This window comes from Melitaea cinxia, chromosome 10 (genome assembly GCF_905220565.1).
Source record: "Melitaea cinxia chromosome 10, ilMelCinx1.1, whole genome shotgun sequence".
Lineage (NCBI taxonomy): Eukaryota > Metazoa > Arthropoda > Insecta > Lepidoptera > Nymphalidae > Melitaea > Melitaea cinxia.
In genome coordinates, this window is record NC_059403.1 from 15,026,867 (window position 1) to 15,049,290 (window position 22,424).

A 22,424-nucleotide genomic window follows, 5' to 3' on the forward strand; every position below is an offset into this window, starting at 1 on the left:
TGGTTATTTGTTTGATAATTCTTCGAGGTTATCTTTTCAAATATTTTTTTTATTAATATATGTTATTTAATCTGCTATCGAAAATTTATCTCAAATGGAAGAAGACGACGACAAGGTGCTTTCGAAAAAAAATGTCTTCAATACATTAGTATTGGTCTCAGAAAATATAACAGTACTCGATCTAAGCGACAAAAACATAAACGCATTTGATGAGAATATGCTACTACCTGAAAACCTTACTGAGTTATATTTAAAACACAATAAATTAAAGGAAGTGCCGGTTGCAGTGACAAATCTTAAAAAAATTAAAATCTTAGATATTTCGTGTAATGAAATCAAATGTTTCGACAACACACCAAACTTTTATGACTGTATAGAACATTTAAATATATCAGATAATAAACTGTTAGGCCCGCCGTATTGGATATGGACTAAAAATTGTACCAGTTTAGTGCACATCAATTTAAGTTTTAACAGGGACCTAACTTGTTCTTTAGACAATGACTATTTTAAAGAATTACTTCAATATAGAATTGTAGTCACCAATATCATTATCAATAATTGTAGTCTTATAAAACATTTACCCTTATTTGGTACATTTCAAAAAGCAAAAGTGCTCATAATAGGCAATTCTGAACATATGTGCTTCCCAAACAAAATGGAAGAAGTACCTTGTAGTGGTTTAGATAAGTGCTGTGATACAGAAGTTTTAGATTTGAGCAACATGAGTATATACAATATTGTTTCAAGTATAAACATGTATATTAATTTGAAAGAAATTAATTTATCTTTTAATAAAATATCTAGTCTCCCAGAAGAATTTTGTTACTTAGCAAATTTAGAAATATGCATACTATCCTATAACAATTTATTGTATTTACCTCATAATTTTAATAAACTAGAAAAATTAAATAGTCTTTCTGTTAATGGCAATAGCTTGTGCATGCTCCCCGAGCATTTATGCAATTTGCCCTGCCTTCATATTCTAGATTTGTATGACAACAATTTATATGAAGCTCCTAATGAAATAGAAAAATTAGAGGAAATAGACATGGCCCAAAATTACTTTGATGAACCTGAAAATGAAGAATATGTAAGAAAAAAAGAAAAAATTCGGTCAAAGGACCCTGGAAGATATAATGGAAGGTATAAATTATATTTTTCATTCTGTAATTTTTTTTATTTTACAATTTTTTTTTATAATAGGAAATAACGACAATGTGTTTTGTATTATATTGTAATTTAATCATTTTACTTTTACAGAAAAGTGGAGAAAATCCAACCTGAAAGTGAATATTCCAGTAACATCTCTGATGATGAATTGTTATACAATTCCAAAAGTGAAGAAGAAGGTAGTGTTGTGAAACTTTAAACCTAGTTGAATTAGGCTGTACAGTTTACATTTAGGGCCTGTTTTACAGGTTGTGTAACACTAATTGATGGTACATTATTCTTTTTCACTTTCAAATCCTATTATATATATAGGATATTTCTATTGGCAATTGTGAATTTAAAAAAATGTAGTTTATTAATCAAAGCGAAACTATCTAACGACTAAAGTCTATTTTTAAATTATGTGCAGGATAAACTTCATCCACAAACGGTGAAACAGCCCTTAAATTGTCAAGCTACTGCAAGGTTTACAGATAATTTTCCTTACCAAGAGTTTACCGGTACCAATTGTTACTTTTACAGTGTGTATGAAAACAACCAGGACTGAAAGCTTAAGATACTCGAAAAAATATTCTAGGGAGAAATGCACATTAAAATGGAAACATCAACTCAAATACAAAATTATGAAAATACTCTACTATTAGTATTAATGCTAAATTTGTCATTGCAACTCCAGCATGATCTTAGTGTCAAGCAGAAAATTTGCACACTGATCAAGTATAGTTGCAGTGATTATGGATGATGACAGTGATACGAGTATGAAAGTTCTTATCATCAGTGTTATTTAAATAAATTGAAAGACATTTTTTTAAAGTTTAAATCTAAAGGGTGACATTGGAGCCGTTATTCTTATGATATTACCAAGATTCTGCTAGCTATACTTTACATTATGAATGATATTTTACCCCCGACGCAAAAAGAGGGGTGTTATAAGTGTGACGTGTCCCCCAACGCGATCTATTTTTTTTAAGAACTAATAATACTCGTACATACTTAGGTACATTATACTTTACATTATTTATTTACTAATTCATCCATTTTTCTACAAAATAGACGAAGAAGACAGACCAATCAGCTCTCCGGAGGATTGGGATTCCGATGATTTTTGGATTCCACATTTTTCTCCTCTTTTAAGAACCAAGCCAATTGAAACTTGGAATCATTTTGTAAAACTAAAAATGGAGGCAGGCAACTTTTGTCCAGTGGATGCACACCCAGTTTCAGTAGCTGAACGTGTGAAGTATTACAAGCATTGCTATCCCATAGAAGAATACGAATCAGAAGGACAGTTTGATGATAATTCTAGTGACAATAGTTGATACAAAACGTTATATTTTTTTTGAGTTCTCATTGCTATTGAGTACTCATTTAGAAACAATATAAGGCCAATATTACGAAAAAAAAGAAAGTTAAATAATGTGAAATGCTTAGATCTGAGAGAATTTTTTTACACACAAAGTACAAATAATAAAAAAATAAATAATATGTAAATTGTATTATGTTTGATTTGCATGGTAATATTATGAAAATTTACTTTATAAAATTAAATTGCATAAGTGGTAGGTAGGCTAATATTATTAATTATGCCATGGAATGTGAGTCTACTAACTACCTCAAATATTTGTTCATGTGTTATTTATTATGTTTCATATTTGTGTCGACTATAATGTACAATACAGGTAGATTTTTTTATCGAAGGTTAAATTTTTGTTATTTCTGACTCTACCTTAATTCCGGTGCTGCGGTAAGTGTACTTATGCTCCGTACTGCGACTATCACGCGTTATTTTCGCATAAATTTACATAAAAACAATCTTTACTGCAAGATCAAAATACGATAGGAACTGACCTATAACGACTGACAAATAGACACTTTTAAACAAAATAACGCGTCAGACATAATATTCTAATAAAATTAGAAACATTGCGTACTAGAATATAGGTATAGAAATTCGAAAAATACCCAAAACCGAATCGGAGCACCCCACTGTCCACGTGGTCATGGTCTGCCCTACCCCTAGTGTTTTTTTTTAAGCCGGAGGCGCGGAGGCAGGGCAGCCCTCGCCCGCCGTGCGAAAGCGCGCGAACGAATGCGTAGAGGAGCGGCTGCAGAACGGAGCATGAGTGAGCGTGCACGCAAGGGCGGAAGGACTGCACTTCCCGCAGCGCCGGAGCCAAGCGTTACTCTAACCTTAAAGGTGGTAGGTTAATTTTCTCCGATTTAAAAATTGAACCTCAAAACTTCAACCACGAAATCTCTGTAACAACGGGGTTTACACGAAAATAATTGTCCGGGGAGATGAAAAACCCACACTCCCTACCACCACCCACCCCCCCCTTTCCCCCAACCCCATTAATTTCTCGCCAGGATTGTACATTATTACCTTTGTGTCTTTTTAGACGAAACAAAGATGTACATCATCATCATTGGCCTTAATCCGTCTATTGCAGACGATTTAGACAGTGTCAGAAAGACACTGTGTTGCCTAAGACAAATCTTCAGGAAAACACAATGTTGCCTAAGCTCTGCGCCACCCTCTCGACCTCACTGTCTAGGCCCACAGGAACGACGAGTCGATACGTGTCGAGCCAGTTCGGCTGCAAGAGTCTTTCGCATTTTAGAGCTATGCCACGAATGCTTAACGGAGACCCCATTCCGGGTTTCAAATTAAGTTTTTCTTCTTCAGGACCCTGATGATTTTGCGCCAGGTTTATCCCTCGGTCGCCTTTTACGACCCCCACGGGAAGAAAGGGGGTGGTGCTATTCTACTTGGCCGACACCACACGGCAAAAAGATGATAAAGATGTACAATATGACTGATTATTCATTAAGATATTAATTGTAAGTTCAAGATGCCATCCTTATTTTTTAAGTGAAAATCAATAGAATGATATGAGTGACTTATTAATGTAAGTATGTATTAGTGAAAACGAACTAGAAAATATATGTATATAAAATTAAACCATTTTTTTTTTCAAATTGTGTCGCTTCTAACTATTTTTTATAAAAACTTTCCGTGGGCCTTAAAGAACATCAAAAAAAACAAATCTTAGCTGAATTGGTCGAGTCATTCTCGAGTTATGCGCTTAGCAACATTCATTTTTAACCGACTTCCAAAAAAGGAGGAGGTTCTCACTTCGACTGTATTTTTTTTATGTATGTTACATCAGAACTTTTGACCGTGTGGACCGATTTCGACAATTTTTTTTTAATCGAAAGGTGGTGTGTGTCAATTGGTCCCATTTAAATTTATTTGAGATCTAACAACTACTTTTCGAGTTATATCTAATAATGCGTTTTTACTTGACGCTTTTTTCGTCGACCTACGTTGTATTATACCCATAGATCAAGTAAAAAAAGGTAGATAACGCACCTAGAACAGAAAACTGAAGCCACTTTTTTAAAGATGTGTGAGTGAGTGAAGTGTTGACACCTTTTAAAAAAAGTCCCTAAATTTTTTATTAAACAATTAATTTAATATAGGTAAAATGGGTATGTGAAAATAAAAACCTGTTTATAGTTTTAAATAAATTTACTAAAAATAAAACAAAAAATCGGTAGAATAATAAAAAAATATATTCGTAAGATAATCGTATGAATGGACACTTCCTATCCCCTCTGTTTATCTCTTTTCAGTTTGCAGTCGGTTTTTTTTTACCTATTTTTCTTAAACCTAGAATCCTTCATGTTGTATAAGTTTTTTAAATTTTTGTCGCTTAGAACTCAGAGTCATCGTCATTGTTTGTATTTTACTAATATGATGTAGTCTTATGTTCAAATATTTTTCAATCACTAATCGTATTAAATTGACTTTATGCGCATGGCCAGCATAATCGTGGTCATTTTCTCAGTCTAACAGCCGCTACCCATTCACCTCTTATTAAAATATTCGTTGGAAACCTAAAACCATGAAATTTGATAGTAAAATATGGGTACCTAGTTTACTCAAAAATTGTAAAAAGTTAAAACATAAAACAAACGAGTTAATAATTCATAAATATATTTTGATTTTTTTATTTTCAATTTATGTAACATAAAATAACACGAGAAAAAAAAACAATAACTATGTCTACTTTTTACTTAATTATTTTTCTGATTGCGTACAATTTACTTACCCACATTTTGGGGTATTGAAAAAAAGAACTACTGGCAACACTCCCGTGGTACGTCATTTCGTGACATTGAAATTATAAGTTCCGAATAACCTCAATATTATTTTGGAATAACAATAAATTTAAAGTTTTATATGTACTTACGTGTGAAACGATATTCCTTCAGATTTTTTGTTTACTTTGGTATTGTTTTTGCACCATTTAATCACACAAGACGGCATTTTATAAGCAAAGTTACTGTATGAAGCCTCGTGACATACTAATGAAAATGAGCGTAGTTTGATGCATATGTGTGCGTGAGCGCGTGTATTTACTTGAAGGAGCCGAGTTTTGTGGCTTCACTAACAACAAAGGCCGCGCATTATCTACTTTTTTTACTATATCTATGATTATACCGCATAACTTTCTACTGGATGTACCGATTTTGAGATTTTTTTTTTTTTTTGTTGGAAAGTAGATATCCCTAGTTTAGTACCATGATAAGGAAACCAGGATCTGATGATGGTATCCCAGAGAAATCGAGGGAAACTCTTGAAAATCCGCAATAACTTTTTACCGGGTGTACCGATTTTAATAATTTTTAATTTAATCGAAAGCTGATGTTTGTCATGTGGTCACATATAAATTTTATTGTGATCTGACAACTATTTTTTGAGTAATCTTTGATAACGCGCAACAATTTTTTCGTCGATCTACGTTGTATTACTCGTCGATGTAATTGAAGTCGGTTTTTTTTTTTAGTTTGCGAGCAAACACAATTATTCGATATAAAGTTAAATTAATCGTAGGTAGGATATGAATAATTGTGATTTAGTCATAATATCTAGATTTCAAATAATAATTTTTGTGACATATTTACACAAGGTTGTTTTATTTTTTGTTTTAGCTTTGTAAACTCCTTTTTTCAAATGTTTATATATACAAAATGATATAAGGTACATGTTATATAAGAACTTTTTCTTTTAATAATAATTTTGTAGCACTAAGCTTTTTATAAAAGGGGTTGTCCAATAATCACGTGAGGCTTAAAAGGGTGTCCGAAAAAACATCACGAAATATCACAAGAACCTATATTAAGATATCACATATATTTATTTTTCTTTGAATATGCTATTTCTAAACAAAAAAAGAATCACAAAAGCCCTGCAATTTTTAATGCCTGTCTAGATATTCATATCATGATGCGTAATTTTCCAAAATTTTATCAGATTACAAGTATTTATTTAAAGATAATATTCTGAAAGTTTTCAATTTAGAGGCACAAAAAAAAATTCTCATGATTGTTTCGAACAGGGTAGTCTAAAACCTCACCACATACAACAAAGAAGGTATGTAGTCAAAAGGTTACTAAAAACCATCACATGATTATTGGACGACCCCTAAGCTATTTATTATTTGGGAATATAAATAAAACCAAAATTAAAATAAATATTATATGGCAACATATACTTCTACAACAGTATAAACATTAATATTACTATAATTTTTTATGCAATAATTAGTTTGCAAAAAGTAAAAGATTCTCATTTCATTGAGAAATAAATTTCATTTAATATATCTTCATGCACATTGTTTCTATTTTCCCTTGTAACCTGAAATAATATATGTTATTAATAGACTGATATATCTTTAAAACTGAAGAAACAATAAACACAGTTCTATGATTGCTAATTTTATTAAGACTAGTACAAATCAGTAATAGGTCAAGACAAAAACATACTAGATTATCGCTAAAGTTAAAACCCCCATGCCCTTTGATTTACAATAAATGTAGTTTTTTGTTATGATTAACATTTTATGGGTCAAATAATTGTTATGTTGTCTTCTATCTAAAAAAAAAGAATTTATTAAATTTGGCCTTGGATCTTAATTTCAATTAGATTACTTCAAACAGATGGCTATTCTCTTAGTTTAGTGGGGTGATTGGCACAGCCGGTGGGCTGCTGCACTAGCAGTCACAAAGTCAGACCAGCTCAGCCCTAGTATTTTTTTTATTTTTTATCTTATTTCCAGATTACTAAGACAGGATTCTCATCCTACTGGCAGTTGGTGGGTGTGAAACATTTATCAATTTATAATTGGTTCTTGGGTTTAATGGCTTTATTAATTTATATAGAACATTAAAGGCCAAAATATAACATGAGGTAATTTGTGTTTTATTTTACTTACAGTCCAAACTTTTGCCAGGCTATGATTCCTTATACATTCGATAAGATGATCACTCTTCCTTACTGGTATTGTTGCTAGTACTATATTTTTGGAATCTGTAGTGAAAATCTCCCTGATCCTAGATTTGAAATGAGAACTGAAAAACTCCATTTTCCCAATTTCATCTATCACTAACAATGTTTGACAATCATCAGTCTGAAAATATTACATTCCCATTATAACTTTTTCTTTTATGTTTACAGAAAGTAGTAAATCAAGAATTAATTAAGTCTGGCACCTTTTTTATGGACGATAAGGCTATATTTTCAAATTCATTTATAAGAACACCATATTTCCCTACGGTATATTTTACAGGAACAGCAAGTAAGCTTTGATCTCTAGCCAAGCGTCCTCTTATTCCGTCTAAAGTAACAATATCGAATCCTTCCCTGACTCCGTTTCGCTTAACCTCTTCAGTAAAAAATCCTACAGTTTTAATTCCTTTTGAACTCAATAAAGAGCATAGTTTTTTCGTCAAAGTAGTTTTACCAACTCCTGTAAATTAAGTTGCGCCATTCATAAAATTTGCACTAGTTTAGGTTACCTAAAATTACAAATATATATCCGATACCTAACCCGGATCGCCGGTAATTATGAAAAATTTGATTTTATCTGCCATAATAACGCGTAGATTTTTTTTTCCAGCCTCAGTACAAAACGTCGTAATTATCGTTCATAGATCACTAATAAATGTATTACAGTACCAATGTATCTGCAATACTTTTATTCTAAGTTCTAATTTATTATAAAGTTTAAAAGTTGTGACCAAATCCAAAGATTATTGACTTTCATATTTTGCACGGTGTTTTGACCATTTGACAATTTTGACATCAGTAATTTACTTTAAAGGGTATGTTCCGGTATGCACTGCGAGCTAGCGCTAGACACTAGTGCTATCGCTGTAGAAAAATTCGTTCCGTTGTGGACAACTATTTGACGGATATGGACCGAAATATATGACATCATAAATCGCCACCATATTCTACTGTGGACCAGGACTACAATTTAAAGCCCGAACGCTCCCCGGACGTCTTCTAAACTAGGACAAATCCGGGGAAACGCTGACGGATGCCAGCTGCAATAACTATAAAATATTCGTAGTAGGTACTGACACAGCTTATCGAATATCGATGAGAAAATAAACTAATCGAAAATTTCATTTTGTATACCAATAAACAATCGTATGTTTTAATTGATAATCACATCTTTGAATTGTACAATCTAAAAAATGAATTGCATATTTTTTCCTTAAGAGTATATTTATCTAGTGACGTAACTCTCTTATCGAATTAATTTAAAGTACCAATAAACAACGAGCTATCACTTATCAGTTGACTTGACTACTTGTTGGTAGGTAACTAGTAGTCTGTGTAGTACCTACCACAGGTCTTTAAAGTTTAAAGTTCACAATATTATAAGTAGTTATTTCTTGTTAACATTTTCATTTCAGTTTGCGACGGAAGATTCCATAAGCCGGTTGTATAAAATGGCTTCAGTTGCTGCAATTACTCGTGCTTTATTCACCAAAAATGTTATAAACACCGGTCGTTTCGCAGCGTCGACTAATACGAGTTTTATTAAATTCTACAGCACAGGTACTTGTTGACCATATTTTGTAACCTCATTTTGCTGTACAACAATATGAACGTTTATTTTTTTTCACATATTTAAACCAAAGTACCTACACAACACATTTGTATCTTGAATTAATTAAAATAACTTTTTAATATTAATTTAATTTTTAAGGTTTTTATAGTGGTAGAGTACTATTTTTTTTATTAAAAAAAATGCAAATGGTATATTTTGAATATAACATATAAACATTAATATAACCTAAGATGACACATTATATTTCTAATAAACAACAATTAATTTAATGATAATTAGAAAATTATTTAAAATTAAAAAAATCAAATTACAAAACACACATATATATATATATATATAATTACTAGCTGACCCTGCAAACGTTGCTTTGCCATATATCTTATTAACCCGCTTAATCCCCCCCCCCCTATAACTTAGGGGTATGAAAAATAGATGTTGGCCGATTCTCAGACCTACCCGATATGCCCACAATATTTTATTAAAATCGGTCGAGCCGTTTCGGAGGAGTTCAATGTTTAACACCATGACACGAGAATTTTATATATTAGATTAGCTGACCCCGCAAACGTTGTCTTGCCATATATGTTATAAACTCCCTTATTCCAGATATAACTAAGGGGTATGAAAAATAGATGTTAGTTAGCTGATTCTCAGACCTACCCGATATGCTCACAAAATTTCATAAAAATCGGTCTAACCGTTTCAGAGGAGTATTGTAACTAACATTGTGACACGAGAATTTTATATATAAGATAAAATAATAGTAACATTTTGAATCAATCATGATTCAAAACCTTATTATCATTTTATAAAATAAGTCTTGTCTTAATGCATAAAAAATTCTCAAACCACAAATCAAATGAGAAAAAAAAATGTAATTTAATTCATTACAATAAATAATTATATAACAAATCTCTTGTTACTGAGTAATTATATGACCTTGACTCCTCAAAATGTACCTTATCATTTATCATACAGCTGGTGACACATATTTAACTTCAGATTTATTTTATATTCAATTATCTTGTGAAAGAACTAGGTATATTTTTTTTTAACTTTTAATTTCTTATCACTAATTACACTAAATATTAGCCAAACATAAATTATGATAACACAACATACTTGTAACACTAAACTAAATACAATTTATAATTTTTACAGCTCCCGAGTATGAAAACATAAAAGTAGATGTAGTAGGTGCTAAGAAGAATGTAGGAATTATTCAACTAAACAGACCCAAGGCATTGAATGCTCTTTGCAATGCTCTTTTCAAGGAAATCGGTAAGGCTGTCAAGGACTTTGATGCTGATGAAAAAATTGCAGCTATTATAATTACAGGTAAACAAAAATATAGAGTAAATACCTTTTACCGTTATACAATAAAAATTATATTTCAAAGAACACATGTGGAATACATAATTATGTTCTTTGATATATAAGTTTTTATGCACAATAACAATTACTTATAACTAATTTAAAAAGATGATAGTTCTAGTATATTTTAAATTAAAACCACATTACACTTCATTAGGTAATGAAAAGGCATTTGCTGCTGGTGCCGATATTAAGGAAATGCAGAACAATACTTTCAGTGGCACCACAAAAGCTGGCTTCTTACAAGAGTGGGAAGATGTATCGAACTGTGGAAAACCTATCATTGCTGCCGTCAATGGCTTTGCTGTTGGTAGTTTTTTTTATATTTTAACAATTATTTGTGACTAAGATTTTAGGAGACAATACTTAATATAATAACGTTGACTTAATATATAAATGTAAAGTATATTCCAACTATTTGCTCCCTTGTCCTCAATAGAAATAGATACATAATTTATTTATTTATTTATTTACACTTTTTGCACACCAACACAAAAGTAACATAAGTTTAATGAGGTTAAAAAAATAATAAATTTGCATTAGTTGATACATAAATGAATATACTATTGACAATGAGTTCACGGAGTGGCTACAGTGTCTTGCTTATAACAAACTATAATTTTCCCCACAACAAGAAGTGTATTGCCAATACAATCACTTTATTGATAAGTCACTAGATAGATAAGATACTTTCTGGGCCTCTTACTCAGAACTCATTTAGCCTCTAATGAAAGCCGTGATTCTGAGCTGCTCTCATGCTAATGTAAAAACAATTCTTAAGGCTTACAATAGGTAATTTTAAACATTTTTTAATATCATATCAAAAATCGACTGTTCCAGCGGGGATCGAACCTGCAACTCCGATTGACCGTGTCGCTGCTCTAACCAATTAAGCTATGGAACGATGTACACGCTAGATCGAAATTTTTGATGTGATGATTTTATATTCGGTCTAAGCGACCGTGGCGCCGTCTATAGTGAGTTCTTTACAGAAACCCGTAACTATTCAAAGTTTCATATTACAATGAAAATCTTTGACAGGAGTCGACACCATGCTATTTTTAATTTGTACGATTTTATTTTTGTGTGTGTGGGTAACACAAAAATAAAATCGTACAAATTAGAAAAAGGTAATTTTTTTTTAGCTTGGCGGTGGTTGCGAGCTTGCCATGCTCTGCGATATAATCTACGCAGGAGAAAAGGCCAAGTTTGGCCAACCTGAAATCAACATTGGTACTATTCCTGGAGCTGGTGGCACTCAACGTCTTCCACGTTATGTCGGCAAATCCAAAGCAATGGAGATTGTACTAACTGGAAACTTTATCGATGCACATGAAGCTGAAAAAATGGGTATGAATAAAAGTGAACAGTTACACAGTTAAAATTTGATTTTTATGTGTGGTAAACAGAAAAACTTAAAAAAAAAAAACAATATCTACCTACTGACATAAATATCCCGTATTTTTTTTTGAAATGTTGCAAGATAAATCTTCACCTGTTAATTTGAAGTTTAGTTCACACACACGGTTCAGCCTAATACAGTCCACTGCTGGACATAGGCCACAGCAAAAAAGTTTATTTCAATATAAAGAAATGCCTATCGTAAAATTCACACTCGCTAGTATATTTAAAGAAAAATTATAAATATAAATGTTAACAAAAATCTACTAAATGAATCTATTTCAATTATATTACTGTGTTTCACTGGCACAATCGAAAGCCCAGAAACTATCAATCAATCAAGCAAAAAAATTGTATTCTTGTTTTCATTATCAAAAACATAACAAATACATCTTTGGTATCTACAGGTCTAGTCAGCCGTGTGTTCCCAGTTGATAAACTTCTAGAAGAAACCATTAAATTAGCAGAGAGGATCGGAACACACTCGCCTCTTATCGTCAAAATGGCAAAACAGTCAGTCAATCAAGCCTATGAAACCACTCTCAAAGCTGGACTGCAATTTGAAAAATCAACATTCTATGGCACCTTCGCTACAGTAAGCCTTTTTTTTCATTGCCTTATTGAAAATTTACACCAACTATTCCCAACTACTGTTTCATTTTTCATTTTCTAACTCTTTAAACTTTAAATTAACAGAATACTTAACTTACAACTGTTCACAAACACACACACACACACACACACAAACCACACACACACACACAAACCACACACACACACACACAAACCACACACACACACACACACACACATATACAAACACACACAAACACACACACACACTGTTGACAAATTGTATTAATATGTGCCTTTCATCCCTAATCTAGATTTTTTGATTGTTTTACTAGTAGACGTGTTTGTTATATTAGATAGCGGACAAAATAACGTAATATTTATAAATAATCATACAACCTATTATTTATTTTACCTGGCAAGCGTTATTTATGTTGAAAGAATATTTTTATTACATTAAAACTCAAATGTACACAGATCCAAATTGTACTCTATTGTAACGGAATAAGAACAAAATTTCTTTCAATGTCCAGAACATCTCAACTTGAAAAAAAACGAGCGGGAAACTTAAACGCGCGCGGTTGTGTTTTTTCTTGCTACTATTAAAATTACTTTAAATATAGTTCAGATCAGGTGTAAAGTGTATATATTTAGTTATTTAGTTTTAGTTTTGTATTTAGTTTGTTTTTCTTCTATTTTCGGTAAGTGTATGTAAATATTTATTATATAGAATGAACGAACCTCCGGACCCGGGTGGCGGGAATGATTTTAATTCACAATATATTCCGCAACCTAGCAATTTTATTACAATTGATTACGATGAATCGAGTATGGAAACTGATCACTCTATGAGTAAAAAGCCACTTAAGAGATCTCGTCTTCATAAAATTTGTAAACAATGTAATAAAAAAGTTAGAAAAAACGCGGGAAACCAAAAAGTTGGTTGTCATTGTTCGGAGTCTGAGAAATCAGATGAGACGAATAAAAATGAAAATAATAAAAATGTCCCCGTTTCGGTACCACAATCACAGCTCCAACCTGATAACACTGTCTCTAAAAATCCCATAGGCAGAAATATTTATAATGAAAATGATGTGTCTCCTTATTTAATTCATGTTCAAAAAATTACAAAAGGTGATAACGATGGAACGATTTTACACCCAATCACATTCGGAGATTTCCTTATGAAAAATAAAATATATAATATTATTAACGGCAGCTTGAAAAAGATAGGACGAAACCGAATTTCTGTAGCATTTAATAATTTTAAAGATGCGAATTCTTTTTTAAATAATAGCCTGCTTCTTGAAAATAGTTATCACGCTTTTATACCATCTTTTAATGTTATTAGAATCGGTATCGTTAGGGGTGTGCCAATAGAATGGTCCCCAGAAGAAATTATAAAAAATATTTCTACACCTATTGGTTGTGGTAAAGTTGTAAAGGTTAGACGTTTAAATTACAAAACTGTTGTTGAAGGCGCTACTGTGTGGAAGCCCACACAATCAGTAGTAATCTATTTTGATGGCAGGGTCCTCCCAAAAAGAATTTTTATATGTTACAATTCTCTTCCAGTCGAGCTTTACATCTTTCCCACAATCCAATGCTACAAATGTTGTCGTTATGGACACACAAAATTGCAGTGCAGGTCTAAGCCAAGGTGTTTAAAGTGTGGTCAGGAGCACACATCAGAATCATGCAATGCCAATGATGATAATTATTTTTGCTGTTTATGTTCTGGCAACCATATGGCAAATAGTAAAGCGTGCCCTGAATTCAATAGGCAAAAATCTATTAAATTACATATGGCTGAAAAGTGTGTATCATATGCAGAGGCTAATAAAGAGATACCAGCATCATACAAATCTTATTCAGAAGTTAGTAAAGAAGTAAATATTAGCCAAAATCCTAATAAATCATACAAAAAAACATTTATATCTAGACCTCGGGATCCTATTAAGCCTAATATAGGTTATGATAAAATTGCTCATAAAAATATAATAAAAGAATTTTCATTCAATGAATTTGAAAAAAATTCAACTCCAGTAGATATCATTAACTCTAAAAATGATTTTGCCAAAATTTCAGATGTGCTTTCACTATTACAGAGTTACTTACAAAACAACAAAAGTTTACCGTCCATCGTTGCCCCTTTAATACAGTGTATCGTAAATATAATTCAAAATGGACAGTTCCCAGATAATAATACAGTGGAACGCCAGAAGTGTAATTAATAAAAAAAACGACATAATTTATTTATTAAATAATTATAAACCTTTTTTATTTTCTATCTCAGAAACTTGGCTTAGGCCAAGTAATAATCTTAGGTTTCGTAATTATAATACCATCAGAGAAGATAGACTAGATGGTTTTGGCGGAGTAGCCTTTCTCATTGAGAAAAACGTTCCTTTTAATTTAATTAATATTCCTGTACATAGTTCTGAACTTTCTATTTTAGCTATAAGTGTACATAACATATCTTTTGTGTCTGTATATATTTCTCATATTTCTAATAATATTTTAAATGAAATAAATAATATTTTAGCATCACTTCCAAAGCCGTTAATAATAACAGGGGATTTTAACTGCCAGCATCAGTCCTGGGGTAGTTCAGTAAGTAACAGTTATGGTAAAAAGCTTTTAGATATTCTTGATGTAAATAATTTGTGTATTATTAATTCTGGAGAGCCTACAAGGCGGACTCTGCCTTTTGAAGGTAAAAGCGTGGTGGACTTAACTATTTGTTCTCCACAGTTTGTGCCACAATTAACATGTTCTGTATTAAGTTCAACCTATGGAAGTGATCATTTTCCTGTAATCACTTCTTGTGCTATTAATAATGTAAATATACCAAAACAGAACATAAAACTGCTCCCTAGATATAATCTTAATAATGTTACATCAGAAACATGGGAGCAATTTAGTAATAAAGTAGATACAAAATTGCTACAATTATTGTCAAATGATGCACTTATTGATGCTCCTGTTTTCACGGATGTCTTGATTGAAAGTGCTAATGAAATCTTCCCAGTGAAAAATGAAACTTCTCATATTCCTAGTCCACCTTGGTGGGATAAAGATTGTACGGAAGCTATAAAAAAAAGAAAACAGGCTGAAAAAAAATATAATAACAATATGTGTTTGGAAAACTATCTGTCATTAAAAAATATTGTAAACAGTACTAGATTACTTTTTAAAAGAAAAAAATGTGATGGTTGGAGAAATTTCTGCTCCTCCTTATCTCCTCATACTCCTCCATCAGATGTATGGAAAAAAATAAGAAGATTCAAGTCAGCATATAATACAACCCATTCTGTATCACTCCCCAGCAGTATAGCAAATGATTTTCTAGATAAACTTGCTCCTCCAACAGTTAACATAAATATTAACCTATTAGACAAAAATAGCATAGCAGACGAACATGACGAATCTCCAGGATTAAATTCTTCCTTTAGCAAAACGGAATTAAAAAATGTATTATCTTATGTCTCAGACTCTGCCCCTGGACCTGATGGTATATATTACTCATTTATTTCCCATCTTAATGATAATAGTTTGACAATATACCTAAAAATATTAAACACTATTTTTCAGTCTGGCAATATCCCATTAGAATGGAAATGTCAACTTATTATCCCTATATTAAAAACAAACAAGGATCCTCTCCTCCCATCCTCATATCGCCCCATAGCTCTTTCATCAGTCCTTTTAAAAATAATTGAACATTTAGTTAAAAATCGCCTTGAGTGGTTCGTAGAAAGTAACTCTCTTCTTTCTTCGTCCCAGTTTGGTTTTCGGCGAAATAAAAGCACGTACGACAATATAGGTATATATACTTCGGATATAAGATTAGCTTTTTCTGTAAATAAATTTGTGCTTTCAGCCTTCCTAGATCTGTCGAATGCCTATGATAATGTCATTGTATCAATACTAAGACAAAAATTATTCAGTCTTAAAATCCCCAGCAAAATTATTTCATTTATAATAAATATGCTTACTGATAGATCAATTATTTTTTACAATAATAACCAAAAATATTTAAGAATCCTCACCAAAGGTTTACCTCAAGGGTCAGTTTTAAGCCCCTTGTTGTTCAATTTGTATACCCATGATTTAGATTTAGCAATTGACAAGAATGTTGATGTTTTGCAATATGCGGATGACTTACTTTTATACATAAAAGGAAATAATATTGATGATGCGTCTGCGAAATTAACGGAATCTCTGTGTTATCTTAAACGGTGGTTAGATAATCATGGTCTCGATTTATCACCACCAAAAAGCTCCGTCGTTCTTTTTCATCGAATGCGTAGAGCTCCATTACTTCATGTGACTTATGACAATAGTATTATACCGCAAAAAAACCATCATAAATTTTTAGGTATTATTTTAGACGAAAAGCTTTCAGGAACTCCTCACTTTAATTTTATTATAAATAGATGTGAGAGAAATCTAAATATTATGAGATGTCTTGCAGGTGTATGGTGGGGTGCCCATCCCTTTTACTTAAAATTGATATATAACGCATTAATACGTAGCATATTAGAATATGGCACCTTCTTGCTAGAACCTGGGTCAATGTCGGGATTTAAAGCATTGGATAAAATTCAAAGTAAATGTCTTAGGATCATCTGTGGGGCCATGAAAACTAGCCCTATTAATGCTTTACAGGCTGAATGCTGTGACCCTCCTTTGCATTTACGTCGTCAATATTTGGCAGACAAATACCTTTTTCGCTGCCTTCAAGTCACTGATCATCCAATTATTGCAAAGCTCCAACAACTTGCTTACTTTGTTTCTAATAGTTCGTATTGGACAAATAAACCAAACCCGTGTTTAGTTACAAGTTATTTTAAATTGAAATCTCTTTCCGCTCCAATTCAAAGCTCTTGTAATTTACCAATTTTCTCTTGTTCATACAATGCCCTTACTTCTAGTCCTAATGTTGTAAACTTTGACATAGAAAAAACAAATTCTTTTAGGGCTGATGAAAAATTTAAAAGAATAATTAAAACACGATTTAGCGATTATCATTATATTTTCACAGATGCGTCAAAACATTTTGCCAATAGTAATGTCGGAGTAGGAGTTTTTCACTTTCAATATAATATTGTTCAAAAAATCAAACTCCCTCCTGAATGTACAGTATTCTCTGGGGAATGCTTAGGCATTTTAAAAGCTTTAGAATATATAAGGTTAGCTAAACTTAAAAAATCCATAGTTTTCACAGATTCATTAAGTTCTATTCAAGCTCTTGTCAAGAATCCTTTTAAAATTAAACAACAGCATCCTTATATATTTGGCATTAGACAATTATTAACGGAGTGCACTGAGAAAGGCATTTTAATAACGCTTGCTTGGATCCCTAGCCATTGTGGAATAGAGGGAAATGTTAGAGCAGATACTCTGGCTAGAGAAGCTACAATAAGTGGTGACCTTTTTCCATATAAAATTTCCTACCCAGATTTATTAACTTTGCCCAAACTTTGTATGGATAAGTCGTGGCAAGAGTCCTATGATCATAGTAGTAGGCAAAAAGGAACGTATTATTATAGTTTACAATCTGAAATTTTGGTAAAACCATGGTTTTATAATATGGATTTTAATAGAAAAGGCTGTAGCATAATATCGAGACTAAGGCTTGGTCACACTTGTTCTCCACACCATCTGGCTAGATTTAAAATTATTTCCAGTCCGTCCTGTTTTTGTGGTTATGAAACGGGGGATATTAACCATCTTTTATTCTCTTGTCCACTTTTCAACCGCTCCTGTTTCCTAGAGTCACTGATTAAATATAAAATTCCTTTTCCTACATCTATAAATTGTTTATTGTCTTCTAGAAAGTATGATATATATAAAATTCTATTGGATTATATATTTCTTAATAATATAGACATTTAATATACTGTATATGTTTTTTTATTTATTTTTATTTTTTCCTTTTCATCATAAAATATATTATTTTGTTTCTTCCTATCCTGTTCTGAATCCTCTCATAAATTCCTCTTGTCCGTTATCCACAATTTTTGAACATTTTTCTTAATTCCTGCTCGTCATTGGCAATGCACTAACGTGCAGTCCATAAAAAAAAAAAAAAAAAAAAACATCTCAACTTGCCGTCATATATTAGTCCCCTGTCAAATTTTATTCTATTGTAACTGAATAAGAACTATTTTCCTTTCTATATCCAGAACTAATATATTTTTAAAGAGTAATATTTCAGAATATTTTTGTTCGTATTATACTACACATTAGATTATTTATTTCGTTTCGTTAAATAATCAGTATGGACAACGCGTTTGTTCTCGTATGATCATTACTTTCGTGAGTTTGTTATTTTTTACGATTGCGATGATGCGTTTTGAGGAACTGTAAATATAATTTAGTTGTTTAGTGAGTTTAATCATAGTATTTTAGCATAATTTAATTAATTATGCCACGAAAAGAACAAATGTGGAATTATTTTACTGTCATACTGTGGTGGATGAAATTACAAAGAAAGCGGAATGTAAATATTGTAAAAGATACTTTCATTTAAAAATATTAGGTAATTATGTACAATCCTGGCGAGAAATTTATGGGGTTGGGGGGAAAGAGGGGGGTTGGGTGGGGGGGAGGAGGGTGGGTTGGGGGGGAGGAGGGTGGGTTTTCACCCCTCCGGCAGACTATTTTCGTGTAAACCCCGTTGTTACAAAGACATCGTGGTTAATGTTTTAAGGTTAAATTATGGGGTTAAGGGAGAAAAGGGGGGTTGGGAGGGGTAGGAAGGGTGGGTTTCTACCCCCCCTAACCCTCCCTGGCAACTATTATCGTGTAAACCCCATAGTTACGAAAATATTGTGGTTAAAGTTTTGAGGTTACAATACCTTAGATTTGATTATTACAATACCTTAGAGCTCCGTGTCTGACTCTAGCTTAATTCCAGTGCTGCGGGAAATGCACTCATGCTCCATTCCACGACTTTCACACGTTATTTTCAAAAAAAATGTACGTAAAAACGATCTCTATTGCAAAATCAAAATACGATACGAACTGATCTTTAACGACTGACAAATAGAAACTTTTAAACAAAATAACGCGTCACTTAGCATTACTTTTAGAAAAAATTTAAACACAAAATCATTATTCTTATCTAAATAACTGTACATAAAATAAAAACAGTAACAATTATTAAAAATACGATACGAACTGACGTTTAACGACATAGACAACATAAACAGTTCTAAAACAGACTATTAAACAAAATGATTGTAGTGTATTTTATTTTAATTTCATGTCATACTTTTTACTGAAATATATTTTTATTTTTATTTTAATTTTTGTCATTGCAAAAAAAAACAACCATAACGTATCTAATTTAAAATTATCATATACATATAATTAATATTGTATATAAAATTAATTGCTATACTTTATATATTATATATAAAATTAATTAAACATTTATCGACAGTTTCGTTTAACAAAAAAAAAAAAAAAAAATAACCCTAACCTATTTAACTTAAGAAGTACGTTTAACGACAGTTTCGTTTAACAAAAAAAAAAAAAAAAAATAACCCTAACCTATCTAACTTAAGAAGTACGTTTAACGACAGTTTCGTTTAACAAAAAAAAAAAATAACCCTAACCTATCTAACTTAAGAAGTACGTTTAACGACAGTTTCGTTTAACAAAAAAAAAAAAATAACCCTAACCTATCTAACTTAAGAAGTACGTTTAACGACAGTTTCGTTTAACAAAAAAAAAAAAAAAATAACCCTAACCTATCTAACTTAAGAAGTACGTTTAACGACAGTTTCGTTTAACAAAAAAAAAAAAAAAAATTACCCTAACCTATCTAACTTAAGAAGTACGTTTAACGACAGTTTCGTTTAACAAAAAAAAAAAAAATAACCCTAACCTATCTAACTTAAAAAGTACGTTTAACGACAGTTTCGTTTAACAAAAAAAAAAAAAAATAACCCTAACCTATCTAACTTAAGAAGTACGTTTAACGACAGTTTCGTTTAACAAAAAAAAAAAAAAAAAATAACCCTAACCTATCTAACTTAAGAAGTACAACGTTTAACGACGTGGGGGGAAGGGGGGAGAGGATGGGGAACGCTACCCCTGGTACCACTGTCACACCTCAGAACCCCATAGTTATGGAGATATCCATGGTTAAAGTTTTCAGGCTAGAAGAAGAATTTCGAAAGTTAGAGGAACGCTTGGCTCCGGCGCTGCGGGAAGTGCAGCCCTTCCGCCCTTGCGTGCGAAAGCACGCTCACTCATGCTCCGTTCCGCAGCGGAGGCTGGTCGCCTGCGGCGACCAGCCTCAGCCGCTCCTCTACGCATTCGTTCGCGCGCTTTCGCACGGCGGGCGAGGGCTGCCCTCCCTCCGCGCCTCCGCGGCACAAAAAAAACACTCTAGGGGTAGGACAGACCAAGACCACGTGGACAGTGGGGTGCTCCGATTCGGTTTTGGGTATTTTTCGAATTTCTAAACCTATATTCTAGCACGCAATGTTAAACTATCTCAAAGTATTTTTAATCTATTTCTATCTCTGACTTATTTATGGATACAAATTTAAAAGTACTTTAAGAAAAGAAAATTACAATTATTTGAGATATTAATAATAAATAAAAATAGCTTAGATTATTAAATCTTAAAAATGATTTTTATATAATTTATATTATGCATTTAATAATCTGTCCCAGAACTCAGTTTATGTTGTCTATGTCGTTAAACGTCAGTTCGTATCGTATTTTTAATAATTGTTATTGTGTTTTAAATTATCATTTTATTTCACCATTAGTTCGAAAAATAACGTGTGAAAGTCCCAAAACGGAGCATGAGTGGACGTCCCGCAGCACAACTACGCGTTATTTTGTTTAAAAGTGGCGTTATTTTGTTTAAAAGTGTCTATTCGTCAGTCGTTAAAGGTCAGTTCGTATCGTATTTTCATCTTACAGTAAAAATCGTTTTTACGTAAATTTCTTGGAAAATAACGCGTGATAGTCGCAGAACGGAGCATGAGTAAACTTACCGCAGCACCAGAATTAAGGTGGAGTCAAAAATAACAAAAATTTAACCTTAACCTTATCTCTGTAACAACGGGGTTTACACGAAAATAGGCTGCCGGAGGGGTGAAAACCCACCCTCCTCCCCCCCACCCAACCCCCCTCTTTCCCCCCAACCCCATAAATTAGTTTCCAGGGTTGTACATAATAGTCAAATATTATATCGAACTAAAAAAAAAATCAATCGATATAATCGATATATTGTAACATAAAAATCATAAAATTTTTATTGATAAAACGAGTTAACCGACCCTAACCGAGAGCGGGCCGCTAGTATTAAATAATTTATTATATGTAACGTTTAACAGCGAGAATCGAAACGCAACGAAACGTAAAAAATAATAGGCGTTTTAAAAGTAGCGTATCGTTATAATGTATTATTAAAATATAGCCGTTGCGAACACCTCTACTTACTAGTGATATATCACAACAATTTCATTTAACACGCGTTTTTATTTTAATGTGCAAAATTTAAATATTAGGACAGCTTATAGCTGCCTACTGCTGAAGATGAGAATCATCTTTCATATAATAAATATCAAGCTGGTTTATTTTTCTTTTGCGAGAAGCAAGCAAACAATTATACTGTGTAGTGAAATACAAATTATAAACATGTTGCATGATTTTGCAGGAGGACCGTAAGGAAGGCATGACTGCGTTCATCGAAAAGAGAGCTCCTAACTTCAAAAACAATTAAGTGCATACGAAAAACACTAAAAGTGCTTTGAAGATGCATGTCACATTATTTCCAACAGTCCTTAAAATATAAGTAAAATTTATATATTATACACCTACATACTTTTGTATTTTTTTTTAATGTTGATCATACCTATACAAATATATTTTTACAATATTAAACCTATTTTTATTTCGTTTAAAATAACTTTTTACTGCTATTTACTTTAAAATAACTAA

General features: G+C 32.1%; 3 protein-coding genes across 3 annotated transcripts; 2 read left to right on the forward strand and 1 right to left on the reverse strand.

Moving 5' to 3' along the window:
• Nucleotides 1–6: 6 nt before the first annotated feature.
• On the forward strand, nt 7–2,867 carry LOC123657121. The gene is made up of 4 exons (XM_045592705.1): nt 7–27; nt 990–1,146; nt 1,264–1,352; nt 2,227–2,867. Exons 2-4 carry the CDS (start codon nt 1,052–1,054, stop codon nt 2,490–2,492), a joined length of 450 nt encoding a protein of 149 aa, XP_045448661.1. The 5' UTR covers nt 7–27; nt 990–1,051; the 3' UTR covers nt 2,493–2,867.
• Nucleotides 2,868–6,704: 3,837 nt separating this feature from the next.
• Nucleotides 6,705–8,274, reverse strand: LOC123657117 (nucleoside-triphosphatase THEP1). Its single transcript, XM_045592701.1, has 4 exons — nt 8,070–8,274; nt 7,732–7,988; nt 7,455–7,649; nt 6,705–6,877 (listed from the first exon to the last, which is right to left on the reverse strand). Exons 1-4 carry the CDS (start codon nt 8,110–8,112, stop codon nt 6,809–6,811), a joined length of 564 nt encoding a protein of 187 aa, XP_045448657.1. The 5' UTR covers nt 8,113–8,274; the 3' UTR covers nt 6,705–6,808.
• A 580-nt stretch (nt 8,275–8,854) lies between these two features.
• LOC123657113 (probable enoyl-CoA hydratase, mitochondrial) lies at nt 8,855–22,307 on the forward strand. Its single transcript, XM_045592698.1, has 6 exons — nt 8,855–9,088; nt 10,263–10,439; nt 10,633–10,781; nt 11,621–11,825; nt 12,284–12,471; nt 22,141–22,307. The coding sequence occupies exons 1-6, from the start codon at nt 8,980–8,982 to the stop codon at nt 22,204–22,206; spliced, it is 894 nt and encodes a 297-aa protein (XP_045448654.1). The 5' UTR covers nt 8,855–8,979; the 3' UTR covers nt 22,207–22,307.
• Nucleotides 22,308–22,424: the final 117 nt, after the last annotated feature.

What these genes read in the sequence shown, in the direction of transcription:
- LOC123657113 (XM_045592698.1), top strand. Translation starts at nt 8,980, where the DNA reads ATGGCTTCAGTTGCTGCAATTACTCGTGCTTTATTCACCAAAAATGTT. An exon ending in TATTAAATTCTACAGCACAG is followed by an intron (nt 9,089 to 10,262) that starts GTACTTGTTGAC and finishes TAATTTTTACAG; the next exon opens with CTCCCGAGTATGAAAACATA. An exon ending in TCTATGGCACCTTCGCTACA is followed by an intron (nt 12,472 to 22,140) that starts GTAAGCCTTTTT and finishes ATGATTTTGCAG; the next exon opens with GAGGACCGTAAGGAAGGCAT.
- LOC123657121 (XM_045592705.1), top strand. Translation starts at nt 1,052, where the DNA reads ATGGCCCAAAATTACTTTGATGAACCTGAAAATGAAGAATATGTAAGA. An exon ending in CCTGGAAGATATAATGGAAG is followed by an intron (nt 1,147 to 1,263) that starts GTATAAATTATA and finishes TTACTTTTACAG; the next exon opens with AAAAGTGGAGAAAATCCAAC. An exon ending in TTCCAAAAGTGAAGAAGAAG is followed by an intron (nt 1,353 to 2,226) that starts GTAGTGTTGTGA and finishes TCTACAAAATAG; the next exon opens with ACGAAGAAGACAGACCAATC.
- LOC123657117 (XM_045592701.1), bottom strand. Translation starts at nt 8,112, where the DNA reads ATGGCAGATAAAATCAAATTTTTCATAATTACCGGCGATCCGG. An exon ending in CATAATTACCGGCGATCCGG is followed by an intron (nt 7,989 to 8,069) that starts GTTAGGTATCGG and finishes CTTAATTTACAG; the next exon opens with GAGTTGGTAAAACTACTTTG. An exon ending in CCTTATCGTCCATAAAAAAG is followed by an intron (nt 7,650 to 7,731) that starts GTGCCAGACTTA and finishes TAATATTTTCAG; the next exon opens with ACTGATGATTGTCAAACATT.